This window comes from Lolium rigidum, chromosome 6, assembly GCF_022539505.1.
Source record: "Lolium rigidum isolate FL_2022 chromosome 6, APGP_CSIRO_Lrig_0.1, whole genome shotgun sequence".
Classification (NCBI taxonomy): Eukaryota; Viridiplantae; Streptophyta; class Magnoliopsida; order Poales; family Poaceae; genus Lolium; species Lolium rigidum.
This window is the reverse complement of record NC_061513.1, coordinates 354,913,748-354,932,465: the sequence shown is the minus strand read 5'-3', so window position 1 is coordinate 354,932,465 and position 18,718 is coordinate 354,913,748. Positions and strand designations below refer to the sequence as shown.

Below are 18,718 nucleotides of genomic sequence, written 5' to 3'. Positions count from 1 at the left end.
TTGTTGACATGTCTTTTGCCAAGAATGGAACATATAGTCCTTGACTCCTTGTAGGGAAAGGAGCGGAATAAATGGACCAGAGCCAGTAATGCGATACGGGAGACAAAAGGGGTAGGCATTTGGCCCCTACTTCTACTTGACGCTCTAAGCGTCAAACAGAAATTGCCGCCAGCAACAGTGTGGAGCACCCGTCACGTGCGATTGGATGAGCCCACGCGCCCCAGCGTGACCTTGGGCTTTCCAGCCGAGGTCCTGTAAATTATACAACTGGACCGCATGTAAAAATAATCAACGAATAGGCCCAGAACACTAACTGCGGCTGCCGTCGGGAGGAACAAGACTTCCTTTGCTTGCCTCTACTGTACTCCGGCACCGATTAATCGCAGAAATGCGCAGTCATATTTCAAGTGGTAGAACACTTCACCCCTAGCTCACTCCAGTTGTATCCATTACACAGATCAGTCACACCAAGTCACGACTAGCTTAACCAAGAACACTGCAGGGCTGAGGGTCAGAGCAGCCTAGGGCTGGTGTAGGGGCCGTGGAGGATGCTGTCGGCGATGGCGCGGTAGGCGGCCTCCGTCAGGTGCACGCCGTCCCAGTTGGCGTACGCCGACGGGTCCGCGCACACGCTGGATCCCCGGACGCCGCAGCTCGCCACCGGGTTGAAGTTGTACGGCCCGCCGCCGCCGCAGCACGTCTTCAGCGGGCCATGCTTGAACCCTGCAACAGCCACAAGCTGACAGGTTAGAATTCAGCTCCACTAATTAACAATGTTACAGTTCAGCTGCCATTCGATAACGAGGAGTACAAGCGATCGAAGAACCTTGAAACCCATATTTAGTGCGTGTCAAAAGACCAAAGAATTGTGCTTATTGTGTACTTAGAAATCCATGAATGTCAGTAGTTCAGCTCCTCCTTTCTCAAAGTTCCACCAGATGGATACATAATTCCTAGAACTCTGGATAGCCACCACCACACCGGCCACATGTGCAGATCCATTGTTTCAGTGTCAGAAACCACGTTAAGCGGTACCGGATGCAGAAGATGACCAAAGACAGTTAAGTGGAGCATGTCTTTTTGTGCTGAAACACGGCTAGCCTTTCCCTGAAAAAGACACTTTCAAATCCTCCAGATCTTCTCTGAACAGCCCCACGATCTTTTGCTGCATCTTGCTGGCCCCTAATGCAGCAACGGCACTGTACCTCCATATCGCGGGCCATCGTTGAGGCATGGTTACCGTTGAGTGTAGCTGTCGTTCCTGAATGATTCGCTTCATGGTGTTCCACGTACTACAAAAGTCCAATGCCTCCCTGTCCATTCAGTTCGGATACCATCCTAGATATCTCCGCCGGTGGATCGATGGATCAATATGTGCTCCGACTCCGAGGGACCATTTGCAATGAAACAGACCATTTCAGACACATTTTCGAAATGCGTCGGTCCGTTGAAGTTGGTCTTATGGACGGAAAAGTGTCAGCAGGTGTGCAAGATTGGTTTGCATACTCACCGAATTTCTTGGGGTTCCTTGCGAAGGACATGGCGGCGCCGTAGTAGTCGGCGTACATGATCCTGGCGTTGGGGTACTTGAGGCGAAGCACCTGCAGCTTCTGCTGGACCATAGCGTTGTGGCGCTGCGTGAAGTCGTTGTACGTTTTGAGGCAGCCGACGGAGTCGTAGTCGCTGCTGTTCCTGCCCGGGTGCAGGGTGAGGTACGCCGACGAGCACCCCATCGGCAGGTTCCCCGGCACCACCAGGTGCATCGCGCCGGCCTTGATCAGCCTCTGTGACAATGCGAATACAGTGAGAGTTGAGTACTATGCTAGAAGATCGACATGGAAACTGAAGACTGTTCCATCTCTGAATGAGCAGTAGAGAGCTCTTGAAAGAGAGAAAAACATTGGAGGTGTGCTCACCTCGGTAGCGTCGATAACCGCGGAGGCGACGGTGGGGACGTAGGATTTGGCGTCGTCCAAGGTCTTGCCCTTGAAGAAGGCGTAGTTGTAGTCGTTTCCCCCAATCTCCCCCACCAAGAACAGGGAGTTGCTGAAATACTCCTTGCAATCTGATTATTCGGTTTTTAAACAAGACGTTAGGGAGAATCTTGCCATGACTGATAGTTTCAGAGATTGACCCCAAATCAGTAGAGGTGACACAAGTAGTAGTAAAGAATTGACCACGGACTTTTTGGTGAGTCGCAGAGTGAAGGCTTGAGCTTCTCGAACCAGTCGAGCTGGACGCTGAGGGACAGGTTGGTCCAGAGCTTGTCCGATGCCCCTATCCCCTCGAAGAATGGCGGGTCCATGGCCGTGGCGCCGCCCACGGCGAAGTTCACGCCCTGCCGGACATCCTTACCGCGCGACAGGTACGGCTGCAGCAGCGGCAGGCCAAACGCTTGCGCTGCAGCCAAAGAAAAAGAGCGCACAAGAGCCACACAAATGTCAGTGGAGATGCGCAAGAAACATCACATGTCTAATTCATTCTTTCTGGTAAGCACGAGAGCAACATTGGGCGACGAGCACTCACCAAGGAAGTCGACGACGAGGCGGCCGTCGGAGCAGCGGCCGGTGGGGCGGTGGAAGTAGGTCATGCCATAGGGGAACCTGCCGACGGTGGTGAAAGGGAGCTGGCTGGACGCGAGCAGGTTGCCGGTGTCAGTGAGGGAGTCGCCGAAGCTGAACATCGAGGTGTAGTTCTGCCGGTTGCCGCCACCGCACTGGGAGACCCGCACGAGGGAGCAGCAGCAGGCCAGGAGGGCGACGAGGACGGAGAGCCTGGAGATCGCCATGGAAATGCGGGAGAGCTGCAGCGCCGCAAAGCTGTGGCACACACTAGCTGGCTAGCTCGACCCACACTGATGTCCACTCACTCCTCTGGGCAGCTGGGCTATACAGCCAGGAGACTAGGGGGAGAGTGAGACACTGGCACGAGGCGATGCCGCCCGTTTCCACATCAGGACAGGTCCAGTAATGGTGCCTCTATAAAGTCTCATTCACCTCTGCCATGCGCTTGAGATTGTAGGTGGTGGAGTTAATGCGCTGCGCGCCGAGGGCAAGGCAAATCCCAGCAGCTTTGCGCGATCCATGGTTGAAGATGAAGGTGAAGGTGAAGATGGCACGGTAACTAGGCTAGGCGCCGCCGGAACCCCGAATCAAGCAGCTTGGTTCGTCCCCTACTGAATGGATAATTGATGCTTCACGTGTGAGCTCGGGCCTGACTGACACTCCCAAACCTTAATTATTCAGACAAGGACGACGCGGTGATGCTCACGATGAGCTTGGGAGTACGGGTATCTTCGCTCGAGGCCATCTGTTCCACCGGTGGTCACGCGGCGCCTCAGATTGACATGCAGCGGAGGGACACATGTAAATCATGTACTCCACATAACTACAGAAGCACTCTCTCAAACGCCCGATACAGCCCTGTGAAGAACTTTTTTTTAGATAAAAGGGGATCACCCCCAATTTCATTAGCGAAACCATCATACTACATACTCACACCTTACAACATAACAGCAAACAAGCAAACTAAACAGGTTTTTGATCAGTTACTGATCAGACTACCCACCAGGTTTTCCAGACAGTACATAACAAGTAACAGCAAAATGCAGGCGAAAACGAGCTGAAAACATAGAGAGAAACGAGGTCTTTTTGCTGCCAACTTCCACCTCCTCCCCTAAGATCATCTCTTGCACCAAATGCATTTTTTGCCTTCCCTGTTGCTGCCATTCTTCTTCCTCTCTTTTTATTCTTCTACGTCATTAGCTTTGGCGTCCACGACACCCAGCTTCTCCTTGCTCCATACACATGATTCACAACCTTTTCCAGCACCTTTACATAGAACTCCAGCCGATCCTTAACGTTCTCCTTCACCTGCAATAAACTCCAACAGTTAATATAGTAGCAAATTTTTAGTATCATCATATAAGGTTCATCAGGCTATTTCTTTTCGAAACACGCTAAGTTCCTTGTTTTCCAAATGCTCTATATTACATCAGCTATCCCTACAGCAAGGATTTATTTTTTTCTTTTCCACAAACCCTTTTAACCAATTGAAGATGCAATGGTCAACAGATTCAAAATGGAAGTTGAAACCAAATGTACAGCTGACCACATTCCAAATGTATCTAGCAAGGGGACATTTAAAAAAGAGGTGTTTAATAGTTTCATTACTTCCACATACATTTTCTCTCATATTCCCTCCCCTCTGTAGCAACACATATCTTGTTAGAATGCTTTTTTCAGCATTAACCACAAGAAAGTTTTAATTCTGAGGGGTATCTTGATTTTCCACATTAAATTGTAAGGTACAACTCCATTAAATTGCATTGCCAGATATAAGGACTTAACTGAAAAGATCCATGAATTTGTTAACTTCCATATTAACTTATCATGTTCATTATTCAAGTTAACTCTCCCAGCAGCTTTTTTAGTTCAGCCCTGTTATCTAAGTTCTCCAACCATTGCTCTCCTAAACCTAAGCCCTTCCACACCTGTATCAAAGACTTTCTGTATTGTCACATTTCTATTCATGGTGATTAGGAACAGTCTTGGGAAAGTTTTGGCTAGGCAGGAAGAGCCTATCCACTGATCTTAACAAAAGCTTGTCTTAGCTTCATTCCCTACTTGCACCTTGCAGTGTTACCAAAAGATTTTTTTAATCTCCATCAGCCCCTGCCAGAAATATGAGTCCCCATTTTTGGTTACTGCCTGGGAGAGAGTCTACTTTTGGAGGTATTTTTTCCTAAGGATTTGCTGTCATATACCATCCTCATTAAACAACTTCCATAACCACTTAGATAACAAAGCAATATTCATTTTCTCGAAGTCTAAAACTCAGTCTTTTGGCATACACATTGTCTGCCAATTAACCAAATGGTATTTCTTTTTTATCCTCAGTCTCATCCCAATGATAACTGTTCCTAATTCTGTCCATTTTTTCCTTCACACCACTTGGTATTCTATAGAAGGAGAGCATGTACAAAGGGTCACTAGTCAGGGATGAATTGATCAGGGTGACTCTCCCTCCCATCACTAGCATTTTCCCTTGCCAAGGTCCTAATTTACTTCTCATTTTTCCTTCAGTAGAATCCCAATCATAATTCCTCAATATTTTCTTGTTAATAGGTACTCTCAAGTATTTCATATGGAGCAAACCAGATTTACAAATAAAACTCCTCTCAAAGTCCCCCTCTATTTCTGAAGCTTCCCCTAGACAGTAGATATCACTCTTATGGAAATTGATTTTCAATCCTGACATCTGCTCAAATAAACAAAGAATTACTTTCAGATTTCTTGCGTGATCCAGGTTATCTTCAAGAAGGAGGATGGTGTCATCTGAATACTGCAAAATTGCCACCCCTCCTTCTATCAAATATGTGCCTAGTCCATTTCCCCTCCATTATGTACCTCCCGTTGATAAAATACATTTACCCCCTTCATTATGTACCTCCATTTGATAAAATTTGTTTGATTCAAGAGAATATTCTTCCAAATCACTTGAATGAATCTATTAACCAAAACTCTTGTGATTATTTCGAAAGACACATTCAAAAGACAAATGGGCCTATATTTTTGTATTTTGTCTGCATATTTCCCTTCTGGCACTAGGGTTATTACTCCATAGTTTAACCTGGCTACATCTAGCTCCCCTTTCTGGAAATCAATCAACAGGTCAAAAAGATCCTGCTTCACCTATTCCCAATTTTTCTGATAAAATTCTGCATTAAACACATCTGGGCCAGCTGCCTTGTTTGCTACCATTTCAAACACAGCAATTTTTAATTCATCCATGGTAAAGTATTTCATCAGCACTTCACATTCATCTACATTAAGCCTTTCTATTCCTAGATTATTAAAATGAATATTAGTTAAATCTGGATTACAAAAGAGTTTTTTATAGAACTCAGTGATATATCTCTTAAGATTTTTCCGACCTTCTATTATCCCCTCATCCTTATATTAGGCCATGTGGAGAATACCCGTGTAAAACCTTTCTTCCTCTCCCTTGCCCCTCTACTCACATCCATCCACTGGCCTCTACACCCCTCGCCGTCGGTGGCCACGCTGGTCGGCGGTGTGTGGGGGAGAGGTCTAGTTCTTAATTATGCTTTTCTTACTTGTTTTTTTCTTTATTCGGTGAATAATCTAGCGGCAGGAAAGTCAGCCTAGCTCAACTGGTTGGGGGAGTGGATGTACAAACCCATAATCTGAGTTCAAATCCTCACAGACACGACTTTAGGCGTGGCTGGGCGTGGCCGGGGCCTGAGTGCCTCCACCGGATCGGCGACAAGGAAGGGGTGGTGCGCCGTTGTCGCCCTCTGTGTTGTGGTTCTCTGTGCCACCTCGATCCGATCTAGGGTTTCGGCTAAGATCTGGACCGGGTGGTCTGGGCTAGTGCGGTCCTGGTGTCGGACTTGCCACACCGTCGGGCCATGCTGGACTGCCCTCTCCATATCTTCCGATCCCGTTGGTAGTTGACCCGCGGTGAGGGGGTTGCTAGTATTGTGAATAATGGTGATCGTCCTCGGATTTCTCTCGCGCCAAGTGAAGATCGGTCAGAAGCTTCTTCCCACCGAAACGAGATTCAACGGCACCACATGCTCCTCCCGCCGGACCTCCTCGATGACCCATCCTACGTGAGTACTCGAACCACCAGGACATGTGGTTCACCCTCGAGCACGACACGCGCCAGCGCACCTGCTTTGCGTCTTGTGTGCCGACGCGCGATCCACCACCTTCCACTGCCATTGAAACCTTGGTGAAGGTGGAGATTCCCTAAAGCATGGCAAAGTCACGTGTACAACTTGTATCTTTCCTGTATTTTCATATTTGTACGTGTGCTATTAATGTTTTCTAAGCTGTTTTTGATTCGTATAAATACAAGTATTGTATGATTACGGGCGTGCGGTTTCGATAAAATAAAAATAAAATCCTGTACTCCTCTAGTACTCTGGCGCCTTTGGACTTAACATAAAAGGACCAGTTCAATGGTGGCGAACTGAGCCGTCCGTTTCTATAGCCAACTGACACGATGTTCCCTGATTTCAACAACTTACTAGTGCTAATTGCTGAGTTTCAACAGAAGGATACTTGTTGAGGGTGCTTGGAGTTGACGGAATTCTGCATGCTGACACGAGACATCGGATACCAAACAAACGGGGAGAGAGATTTACCCAGGTTCAGGGCCCTCAATGAGGTAAAACCCTTACTTCTTACTTGTCTAATCTTGATTATTGAATATATATGATTACAATGGGGTATCCGATAGGTTGTGGTGGTTGTCTCGTCGAGAGGCTAAGATTCTAGGATTCTAGCTCTTGACTTGCGGTGGATCAACGTGTTCAAGTTGTGTTTCGGCAGACCCTCTCCTGGCCTTTATATAGCAGCCAGGTCCCGAGAATTCTGTCCGGACTCGTCTAGGTTACAAAGAGATCCATTCTAATCTTTCCTTGTATAGCGTCTTCTTGGCTTGTTCATCAAGAACACTTCTTCGGGTAAGTCTCTTTTGCTGGAACCGACGTATAGGCCCACCTTGATTGTTGGGCAATCTTCATGGGCCCCTAGTTGGACCGGAGGAGGTAGTCTAATGTTGGTTACCCAAAGGGTAATGCCATATCAATACTAGTGCTATTTGTGAATAGAAAAGTCTTAGACATGTTCATTAACAGAACTCGCAACGTGGGGCCGGAATTATATGTTCATTGATTGCCCACTGGTGTGCATTTTGAGCTTAATCTGGAAAACCTAAATTGTTCATTAGGTATTTGAGCAAATAGGATTCGTCAAGTTCCTATAGAACCTATCACTAAAATATCTGATAGGGCTAAGCGGAACGAGAAGGGTCTTCCATGAGTAATTGATTGTCTTATGAACAATAAGAACTCCAATTCTTATCGATAGATTATCCTTGATACTCAAGTAGTGCAAGTGGGATAGGATTGAAAATATGCTCTAGAGGTAATAATAAAGCTATTATATTATTCATGATAAATGTTTATACTCCATGCTAGAATTATATTAACTGGAAAGGTGATACATGTGTGGTTTCACCAAAAACAGTATGTCCCTAGTAGGCCTCTACTTGACTAGCTTGTTGATTACTAATGGTTATGGTTTCCTAACAATAAACACGAGTTGTCGGTTAATATTAAGGTTATATTATTAGGATAATGATGTGATGGACAGACTCAATTTTGCAAAGCAATAAGATGAAGTCACCGTGTTTACATTTCCTAAGCTGATTTTAATGTCAACTGATCTCTTAGACTATGAAATTATATCACTCCCTATTAGCGGAAGAATGCTTTAAGAGCATCAAATCTCACTTCGTAATTGGGTGATCATAAAGTTGTCTTTGGGTATATCGGAAAGTGCTTATTGGGTTGCATGATGAACGGATATTCTCTGGGCCCGCTCAGTAATGTAATATCTAAAGAGCTTGCATGCAAGTGATTAATGAGTTAGTTACAATGATATTATATTATGGAATGAGTAAAGATTGGTAGATGGTAACGAATTGAACTAGGTATGATGATACTGGTGATCTAATCTCGGGATAGTAATATATCGAGAGACAAAGGGAATTAGATACGAGGTTAATTGAATCCCTAACATTGTGGTTAAACCAACAATGATCTTCATTGAATATACGGAAACCAATATGGAGATCTACAATCCCGCTAGAGATGTCTCGACCATGTCTCCCCCGGAAAGAGTTGAAGAGCAAATCCTCTTACCCCACCCCCCGGAAAAGCCCGCCACACATTGCTCTCTCAAGCCGCCGAAGAGAGGCAACACATGCATGACAAAAATCCGGTAAGAAAGACAGGATAACAAGGATCAGGACGGCCAAGGCAGAAAAAGTTGACTATTGATGCCCGACATGATGAACACAGTCACAACACAAAGAGGAAGCGGAAAATCTGGATGATAGGGAAAAATGATAAGAACCTTGCAAGAAAATGGGGCACGAGGCTAAGCTTTATGAAGCGAGCCTCAGGGATCCTCATCAATGTCGCGTAGTTATCAGTCTAGATCAGTCAACGCCACTCTCTCATCTGAGGGAAGAAACCGCATCCGCGGAGGCATCAACGGCTTCCCTCGAAAGACAGAGCCTTCCTGGGAACCTATACCCGGGGACAATCCCGTCCCTCGGAAAGGGAGGCTAGGGGCTCATCACCGCGTGGCGAGAGGAGTATGACTAGAGCACGGCGGTGCCACACACGCACGCACACACACACACTACCCGAGAGCCCAGGTAGCGCATGCATGCAATGACCCCGTGGCTTGCGACACGCGGGGAGGACAAGTGTTGCGCATACGGAATGGTGCGTCCACCGCCCCTACTAGTATAAAAGGAGAGATCATCCCCTTACGAAAAGGCTTGGATTTCAGTGAGACTGGAGGCTGACAAAGTCTTCTCGCTGTAGTTCTTCCAGCCTGGAACCACCTTGTCGGGCTCTCCTAGCAAGCCAGTTCGTCATTGTAATCCAACAAGAACACTAGCAATAATATCACACAAGCAGGGTGTAGTGTCACTAGAGCTTGGTACTGACTTAAACTTGGGTAAAATCGATTCTTGTTTCCCGTGATGTGTGATATTGTTCTAACCACCTTGCCTCCCCTCACCAAACTTAAAAGGGGGTGGTCTCACCCCCGGTGTCTGCAAACGCACCCGCGACATAGGATCCGGGTTTTTTTAAGACAACAACCTTTCTCTATCAATTGCGATTAACGGAATAACATAATACAAACACGGTTTATTACAAGTTACATGCCATATTTTTTTGTTAGGTTTTTGTATATATTTTCCAACAACTTTGGTGTTACGATTGCGAAAATATTTAGTCATTTTTATTTATTTCTTTATTCCTATACAAGGGAGCTAGGATAAAAGGTCCCCTTATTTTTGATACTGACCTTAAGGATGGTTCCATCTCAAGTTCTTGGAAAAGCTTCATAGCTACTCCACCATTAGGTTTGAGCAATATAAAATATTTTAATACTCCCTCTGATTTATAGTACTTTCCACTAGTAGTATGTACCTGATGTGGCCATTACCCTTCAGGCCAACATTAGGCTACCTCCACCAGCCCAGCAAGGGGCCCATGAAGATTGCCGAATATCCGAAGTGGGCATGCGGATTGATACGTCTCAAACGTATCTATAATTTCTTATGTTCCATGCTAGTTTTATGACAATACTCACATGTTTTATATACACTTTATATCGTTTTGATGCATTTTCCGGTACTAACCTATTAACAAGATGCCGAAGCGCCAGTTCCTGTTTTATGCTATTTTTGGTTTCAGAAATCCTACACAGGAAATATTCTCGGAATTGGACGAAATGAAAGGCCACGTTCTTATTTTTCCAGGGGCTTCACGGAGTCCGAAGGAGAGACGAAAGGGGGCCACGAGGTGCCCACACCCTAGGGGCGCGCGGGCCACCCCTTGGCCGCGCCGCCAGGTGGGGACCCCACCTCGGGACTCCACCGACATCGCCCCTTCGCCTATATATTCTCTCCGTCGCGAAAACCCTAAAACATCCAGTCATATTCCACGAAGAGTTCCGTAGCCGCCGCCATCGCGAAGACAAGTTTTGGGGGACAGAAGTCTCTGTTCCGGCACGCCGCCTGGACGGGGAATTGCCCCCGGAGTCATCTCCATCGACACCACCGCCATCTTCATCGCCGTTGCTGTCTCCCATGATGAGGAGGTAGTAGTTCTCCCCCGAGGCCGAGGGCTCTACCGGTAGCTATGTGGTTCATCTCTCTCTCCCATGGTGTGATCTTTATGTGATCATGAGCTTTGTATCACTATTAATCTATGTGCTACTCTAGTGATGTTATTAAAATAGTCTATTCCTCCTCCATGATGTAATGTTGACAGAGGTGTGCATCATGTAGTACTTGGCGTAGGTTATGATTGTAATCTCTTGTAGAGTATGAAGTTAACTATTACTATGATAGTATTGATGTGATCTATTCCCCCTTTCATAGCTATTGGTGACAGGGTGTATGCTATGTTAGTACTCGGTCTAAATTGCAACGGTCTATTATGCACTCTAGAGGTTACTTTAATATGAACTCCGGATTCACTCTCCATGGTGTGACGGTGATAGTGTGCGCATCGTGTGTGATTCCTTTATGAAGTTGTGGAGCTTGTTTACTCCGGCTTGAGGGTGCTCTTGTAGCCCTACACAATGAATGGTGTTTGTTATCCAACAAGAGAGTGTATGAGATTAGCATTTATTTATTCAGTTATGTGATCATTGTTGAGAGTGTCCACTAGTGAAAGTATGATCCCTAGGCCTTGTTTCTAAGCATTGAAACCTCATTTCCAACAAGTTCTGCTACATGTTTGCTTGCTGCCATTTTTATTTCAGATTGCAATTACTACTTATAATCATCCATATTACTTCTATTTCACTATCTCTTCGCCGAACTAGTGCACCTATACATCCGACAAGTGTATTAGGTGTGTTGGGGACACAAGAGACTTCTTGTATCTTAATTGCAGGGTTGCTTGAGAGGGATATCTTTGACCTCTACCTCCCCGAGTTCGATAAACCTTGGGTGATTCACTTAAGGGAAACTTGCCGCCGTTCTACAAACCCCTCGCTCTTGGAGGCCCAACACCGTCTACAGTGAATAGAAGCGTGCGTAGACATCAAGCTATTTTCTCGGCGCCGTTGCCTTGGAGGTAAGGTAAAAGGTATTCACATCCTCCGACTACTAAGCTATTTACTAGCACTGCGTTGCCGTGTGTGAGTGCTCGAAGCTATTTCCTTTAGATCCTGCAATTATATCTTTTTGTTTCTTGTTTTTATTTTCACTAGTTAGGCTTACTGGAAAACAACAAAAAAATTAGAGATCTTTATGAACATTATATTGAATTAGGACATGATTTGTTTGAAGAGAGAATTAAAAAAAAACCATGGAACTTTGTTTGCAAAATAGTTGTAGCAATGTTATTAGCATGAACTCTTTGAATACTATTATTGCTAATGCTATGGAAGAATTTAAGCTTGGGGAAGCTGGTTGTGATATTTTTAGTCCCCCAAGTTTTGAGGAGAAAATTTTCTTTGATGATACTTTGCCTCCCATTTATGATGATTATAATGATAGTGGTATTTTGGTGCCACCTACTATGGAGGATAAAGTTTATTATGATTATACCATGCCTGCAATTTATGATAATTACAATGATGGTTGTGATAGTTTTATTCCCACTATTACTAATAAAATTGATTATGCTTATGTGGAGAGTAATGATACTTTTATGCATGTGAATAAGAATGTTTTATGTGATAGTTATATTGTTGAGTTTGTTCATGATGCCACTGAAAGTTATTATGAGAGAGGGAAACATGGTTATATGCATTTTAATAATATTAAATTTCCCCTCTTTATGTTGAGAATCTTGAAGTTGCGCTTGTGTTGCCTTTCTATGCTTGTTGCATTATGCTTACATGACTTGTTTATTTACAAGATTCCTTTTTATAGGAAGTGGGTTAGACTTAAAAGTGTTTCATAATTGCTTTTGATGCTCTCTTTTGCTTCAACTCCTATTTCTTGCGAGTGCATCATTAAAATTACTGAGCCCATCTTAATGGCTATAAAGAAAGCACTTCTTGGGAGATAACCCATGTCTTTATTTTGCTACTGTTTTGTTGTGTTTTGGAAGTTGTTACTACTGTAGCAACCTCTCCTTATTTTTATTTTATTGCATTGTTGTGCCAAGTAAAGTCTTTGATAGTAAGGTTGATACTAGATTTGGATTTCTGCGCAGAAACAGATTTCTAGCTGTCACGAATTTGAGTAGAACTCTCTGTAGGAAACTCAGAAAAATATGCGAAAATTCATGAGTAATCCTCAGATATGTACGCAACTTTCATTCAATTTGAGCTTCTTCATCTGAGCACGTTAAGTGCCTCAAAAAAATTCGCTTTTACGGACTGTTCTGTTTTGACAGATTCTGCCTTTTATTTCACATTGCCTCTTTTACTGTGTTGAATGGATTTCTTTCTTTCATTAAATTTCAGTAGCTTTGAGGAATGTCCAGAAGTGTTAAGAATGATTGTGTCCTCTCTGAACATGTGAATTTTTGATTATGCACTAACCCTCTAATGAGTTTGTTTTGAGTTTGGTGTGGAGGAAGTTTTCAAGGGTCAAGAGAGGAGGATGATATAATATAATCAAGAAGAGTGAAAAGTCTAAGCTTAGGGATGCCCCCGTGGTTCATCCCTGCATATTTCAAGAAGACTCAATCATCTAAGCTTGGGGATTCCCAAGGCATCCCCTTCTTCATCGACAACTTATCAGGTCACCTCTAGTGAAACTATATTTTTATTCCGTCACATCTTATGTGCTTTACTTGGAGCGTCTGTATGTTTTTATTTTTGTTTATGATTGAATAAATTCGGATCCTAGCATTCTTTGTATGGGAGAAAGACACGCTCCGCTGTTTCATATGAACACTGATGTTCTTAGCTTTACTTTTAATGTTCATGGCGAAGGTTGAAAGTCGCCTCGTTTATTACTATTTGGTTGGAAACAGAAAAGCTTCATGTGGTAATTGGTATATGGTCTTGAATAATTTGATACTTGGCAACTGTTTTGAGTTCTCAAGTAGATCATGTTTAAGCTCTTGCATCATGTAGTTTAAACCTATTAGTGAAGAACTACCATAGAGCTTGTTGAAATTTGGTTTGCATGATTGCTCTCTCTAAATTCTAGATATTTTCTGGTAAAAGTGTTTGAACAACAAGGAGACAGTGTAGAGTCTTATAATGTTGCAATATGTTCTTATGTAAGTTTTGTTGTACCTGTTCATACTTGTGTTTGCTTCAAACAACCTTGCTAGCCAAAGCCTTGTACTGAGAGGGAATGCTTCTCGTGCATCCAAAACCTTGAGCCAAAACTTATGCCATTTGTGTCCACCATATCTACCTACTATGTGGTATTTCTCTGCCATTCCAAAGTAAATTGCTTGCGTGCTACCTTTAAAATCTCATTCCTTGTCTTTGCAATACATAGCTCATGGGAAAGTAGCCTAAAAAACTATTGTGGTGATGAATATGTTGCTTATGTATCTTATTTCTTATAAGTTGCTTGTTGAGCGGTAACCATGTTTCTGGGGACGCCATCAACTGTTACACATTTGTTGAATATCATGTGAGTTGCTATGCATGTTCGTCTTGTCTGAAGTAAGGGTGATTTATCATGATTAAATGGTTTGAGTATGCATATTGTTAGAGAAGAACATTGGGCCGCCAACCAAAGCCATGTATCATGGTAGAAGTTTCAGTTTGGACATTAATCCTCAATCTCTTATGAGTATATTATCTGTTGTTGAATGCTTAAGCATTAAAGAGGAGTCCATTATCTGTTTTCTATGTTGTCCCGGTATGGATGTCCTCAAGTTGAGATCTATCAAAATTGAGAAATCAAATGCGATCTATCTCCTTGGACCTTTGTACAGGTGGCATAGAGGTACCCCTTTGTGTTACTTGGTTGAAACATATGTAATGCAATGATAATCCATGGAAATCCGAGCTAATTAGGACAAGGTGCGAGCACTATTGGTATTCGATGCATGAGGCTTGCAACTTGTAGGAAGTTTTATGCATAACACATATGAATTATTACTACCGTTGACGAAATTGTTTCCATGTTTTCAAAATAAAAAGCTCTAGCACATGAGTAATCCCTGCTTCCCTCTGCGAAGGGCCTTTCTTTTACTTTATGTTGAGTCAGTTTACCTACTTCTTTCTATCTTAGGAGCAAACACTTGTGTCAACTGTGTGCATCGATTCTTACATACTTTCTTATTTGCATTCATCATATTACTTTGTGTTGACAATTATCCATGAGATATACATGTTGAAGTTGAAAGCAACTGTTGAAACTTATATCTTCCTTTGTGTTGCTTCAAAACCTTCTATTAAGAATCTATTGCTTTATGAGTTAACTCCTATGCAAGACTTATTGATGCTTGTCTTGAAAGTACTATTCATGAAAAGTCTTTTCTATATGATTCAGTTGTTTAGTCATTATATTTACCATTGCTTTGAATCACTTCATTCATATCATATGCTTTACAATAGTATTGATCAAGATTATGATAGTAGCATGTCACTTCAGAAATTATCCTTGTTATCGTTTACCTACTCGAGGGCGAGTAGGAACTAAGCTTGGGGATGCTTGATATGTCTCAAACGTATCTATAATTTCTTATGTTCCATGCTAGTTTTATGACAATACTCACATGTTTTATATACACTTTATATCGTTTTGATGCATTTTCCGGTACTAACCTATTAACAAGATGCCGAAGCGCCAGTTCCTGTTTTCTGCAGTTTTTGGTTTCAGAAATCCTACACAGGAAATATTCTCGGAACTGGACCAAACGAAAGGCCACGTTCTTATTTTTCCAGGGGCTTCACGGAGTCCGAAGGAGAGACGAAAGGGGGCCACGAGGTGCCCACACCATAGGGGGCGCGGGCCACCCCTTGGCCGCGCTGCCAGGTGGGGACCCCACCTCGGGACTCCACCGACATCGCCCCTTCGCCTATATATTCTCTCCGTCGCGAAAACCATAAAACATCCAGTCATATTCCACGAAGAGTTCCGTAGCCGCCGCCATCGCGAAGACAAGTTTTGGGGGACAGAAGTCTCTGTTCCAGCACGCCGCCGGGACGGGGAATTGCCCCCGGAGTCATCTCCATCAACACCACCGCCATCTTCATCGCCGTTGCTGTCTCCCATGATGAGGAGGGAGTAGTTCTCCCCCGAGTCTGAGGGATCTACCGGTAGCTATGTTGTTCATCTCTCTCTCCCATGGTGTGATCTTTATGTGATCATGAGCTTTGTATCACTATTAATCTATGTGCTACTCTAGTGATGTTATTAAAATAGTCTATTCCTCCTCCATGATGTAATTTTGACAGTGCGTGCATCATGTAGTACTTGGCGTAGGTTATGATTGTAATCTCTTGTAGAGTATGAAGTTAACTATTACTATGATAGTATTGATGTGATCTATTCCCCCTTTCATAGCTATTGGTGACAGTGTGTATGCTATGTTAGTACTCGGTCTAAATTGCAACGGTCTATTATGCACTCTAGAGGTTACTTTAATATGAACTCCGGATTCACTCTCCACGGTGTGACGGTGACAGTGTGCGCATCGTGTGTGATTCCTTTATGAAGTTGTGGAGCTTGTTTACTCCGGCTTGAGGGTGCTCTTGTAGCCCTACACAATGAATGGTGTTTGTTATCCAACAAGAGAGTGTATGAGATTAGCATTTATTTATTCAGTTATGTGATCATTGTTGAGAGTGTCCACTAGTGAAAGTATGATCCCTAGGCCTTGTTTCTAAGCATTGAAACCCCGTTTCCAACAAGTTCTGCTACATGTTTGCTTGCTGCCATTTTTATTTCAGATTGCAATTACTACTTATAATCATCCATATTACTTGTATTTCACTATCTCTTCGCCGAACTAGTGCACCTATACATCTGACAAGTGTATTAGGTGTGTTGGGGACACAAGAGACTGTATCTTAATTGCAGGGTTGCTTGAGAGGGATATCTTTGACCTCTACCTCCCTGAGTTCGATAAACCTTGGATGATTCACTTAAGGGAAACTTGCTGCTGTTCTACAAACCCCTGCTCTTGGAGGCCCAACACTGTCTACAGGAATAGAAGCGTGCGTAGACATCACGGATCGACGTTGAAGAAGGAGACTCATCCGAAGGAAAGATACTTGATGGACAAGGAAAAAAGATGCGATACAAGGAAACCTTAGACTATGAATCTTTGTAACTTAGCTGAATCCGGACAGAACTCTCCGGACCTGGCCTGCTATATAAAGGCCAGGAGAGGGTCTGCCGGAAAACAACTTACACGCATAGAACCATCGCAAGATAAAATCTAGAGCTTAGAACCTTAGCCTCTCGACGAGATCACCACCATAGCCTATCGGCTACCCATTGTAACCTGATATTCTTTCGATAATCAAGATCAGACAAGCAAGAAGGGTTTTACCTCATCGAGGGCCCCGAACCTAGGTAAATCTCTCTCCCCATTTGTTTGGTTACCGATGTCTCGTGCTAGCCTGCAGGATTCCGTCAACCCAAAGCCCCTCATGGTGGGCATTGCCGGGGAGCACCCCGACAATTGGCGCCGTCTGTGAGAAATCTGTTGGTACAAGGAAGTTCATCGGCAGTCCCGATCTTGCTGGCTGCTTCAGGGTCGGCATCACCGGTATCATCATCGGCTCCTTCATCACCAAGCTTGGGGAACTCGATTCGTTTCGGGTCCTTCGAGTTTACCCCACACACCGAGTCGTCGCGTTCGACCTTCTCGGGTTTACGTGATGGGTTGGAGATGGAGTTCGGTAGCGTTCACTTCTGTGTCAACACCGAAGGTATCCTTCGGCTACCTGATTCACTCGCCCCAAGCACATCAAGGACGTCGGCTTCATCAGCTGCAGCATCAACTTCTTCATCTCCAATCGCCGTCGACTTATCGACTGCGACATCGGCGTTGTTTCGAACCTCCTCGCCATCAACATCGTCATCTCGCTCCGCGTCGTCCATGTCCGTTGGGTCTGACGATTCTAGATCATCGGATATAACCTCGTACTACTGCCTCAACTGCGACACTAGGCACGGGCTAGGCTCGGAGGATACGCCCTTCGTTTGAAGTGCGAGGTACTCTTCAGATGAGGAAAGTATCGGCAGTATCATCCGAACAGCCGCCTGGGGGGCGGATCACCATCAAATTTACGCCATCATCAGTCCTATTACGGGGGAAGAGATCTCGGAAGGCGCACGCACGCCACGCACCAATCATGGTAGGCGTCGCATCATGGAAACTAGCGCCAGCAACGACAACAGCGATTACATCATCACTGCAGAAGAGTAAGAGATCGCTCGGAACGCCATAACCAATCATACTCCCACTGGAGTTTCGCTAGGAACTCTCAATGCGTATCACACTATTCTAGATAAAAATCGGGATCGGTTGGCCAAAGAGCAATCCGAACTCGATCAGCGTCGGGACGCAGCCGATCGATCGAGCGAACGAAGAAGAGGACAAACCTTGCACGGAAGTGCATTTCGACGCAACGAAGGCAGGTTTCGGCCGCGGATTCCTCACCTCTCGGAAGACGACGCAAGAGATATCACTTCAAACCTCTCAAATTCTTTCATGACTATGGACACTGCGGGAATGATCAGGCCGAAGACTGCTCAGGGAGCAACCGCAAACCTCGCAGCTTATTTGATCAACCATCCACCGGCACGCAATGATTCGATGGCACAAGCTCATCGAGGCACTCTGGAAAGCCTCGCAATACTTCGATATAAACTTGCTCCTAGGAAGTACAAGAGTGCGCATCAAGATAGTGGGTCTAAGCACCGATCTAAGGATGCCCGTGACGATATCACTCAAAGCAAGATTGACAAAGCTCGTCGTAGGCGCGCCGCAAGGGAAGGCTATGATAGTGAGGACTCCGAAGAAACCCAAGAACATGATGGTGAATTACGAGGTGCCGATTTTTTGAGTCGTAAGATTCGGGAGTCAATGCCACCAAAGAAATTCAAGCCTATGCCTACCGATGCTGCCAAGTACGATGGTCAGCAAGAGCCAAGGTCCTGGATAGATGACTATCTGCAAACCGTGATCTTGCACAAGGGAAACCAAATA

At 44.5% G+C, this 18,718-nt stretch overlaps 1 protein-coding gene across 1 annotated transcript; it reads right to left on the bottom strand.

Annotated features, from left to right (window-relative positions):
• Positions 1-376: 376 nt before the first annotated feature.
• On the bottom strand, positions 377-2,948 carry LOC124661904 (GDSL esterase/lipase At5g45910-like). The gene is made up of 5 exons (XM_047199792.1): positions 2,527-2,948; positions 2,185-2,400; positions 1,917-2,065; positions 1,511-1,784; positions 377-723 (listed from the first exon to the last, which is right to left on the bottom strand). The coding sequence occupies exons 1-5, from the start codon at positions 2,786-2,788 to the stop codon at positions 512-514; spliced, it is 1,113 nt and encodes a 370-aa protein (XP_047055748.1). The 5' UTR covers positions 2,789-2,948; the 3' UTR covers positions 377-511.
• Between the last annotated feature and the right edge of the window lie 15,770 nt (positions 2,949-18,718).

Coding starts and splice junctions, on each gene's coding strand:
- LOC124661904 (XM_047199792.1), bottom strand. CDS start 2,788: ATGGCGATCTCCAGGCTCTCCGTCCTCGTCGCCCTCCTGGCCTGCTGC. Junction 2,401..2,526: donor CCTCGTCGTCGACTTCCTTG/GTGAGTGCTCGT, acceptor CTTTGGCTGCAG/CGCAAGCGTTTGGCCTGCCG. Junction 724..1,510: donor AAGGAACCCCAAGAAATTCG/GTGAGTATGCAA, acceptor TGGCTGTTGCAG/GGTTCAAGCATGGCCCGCTG.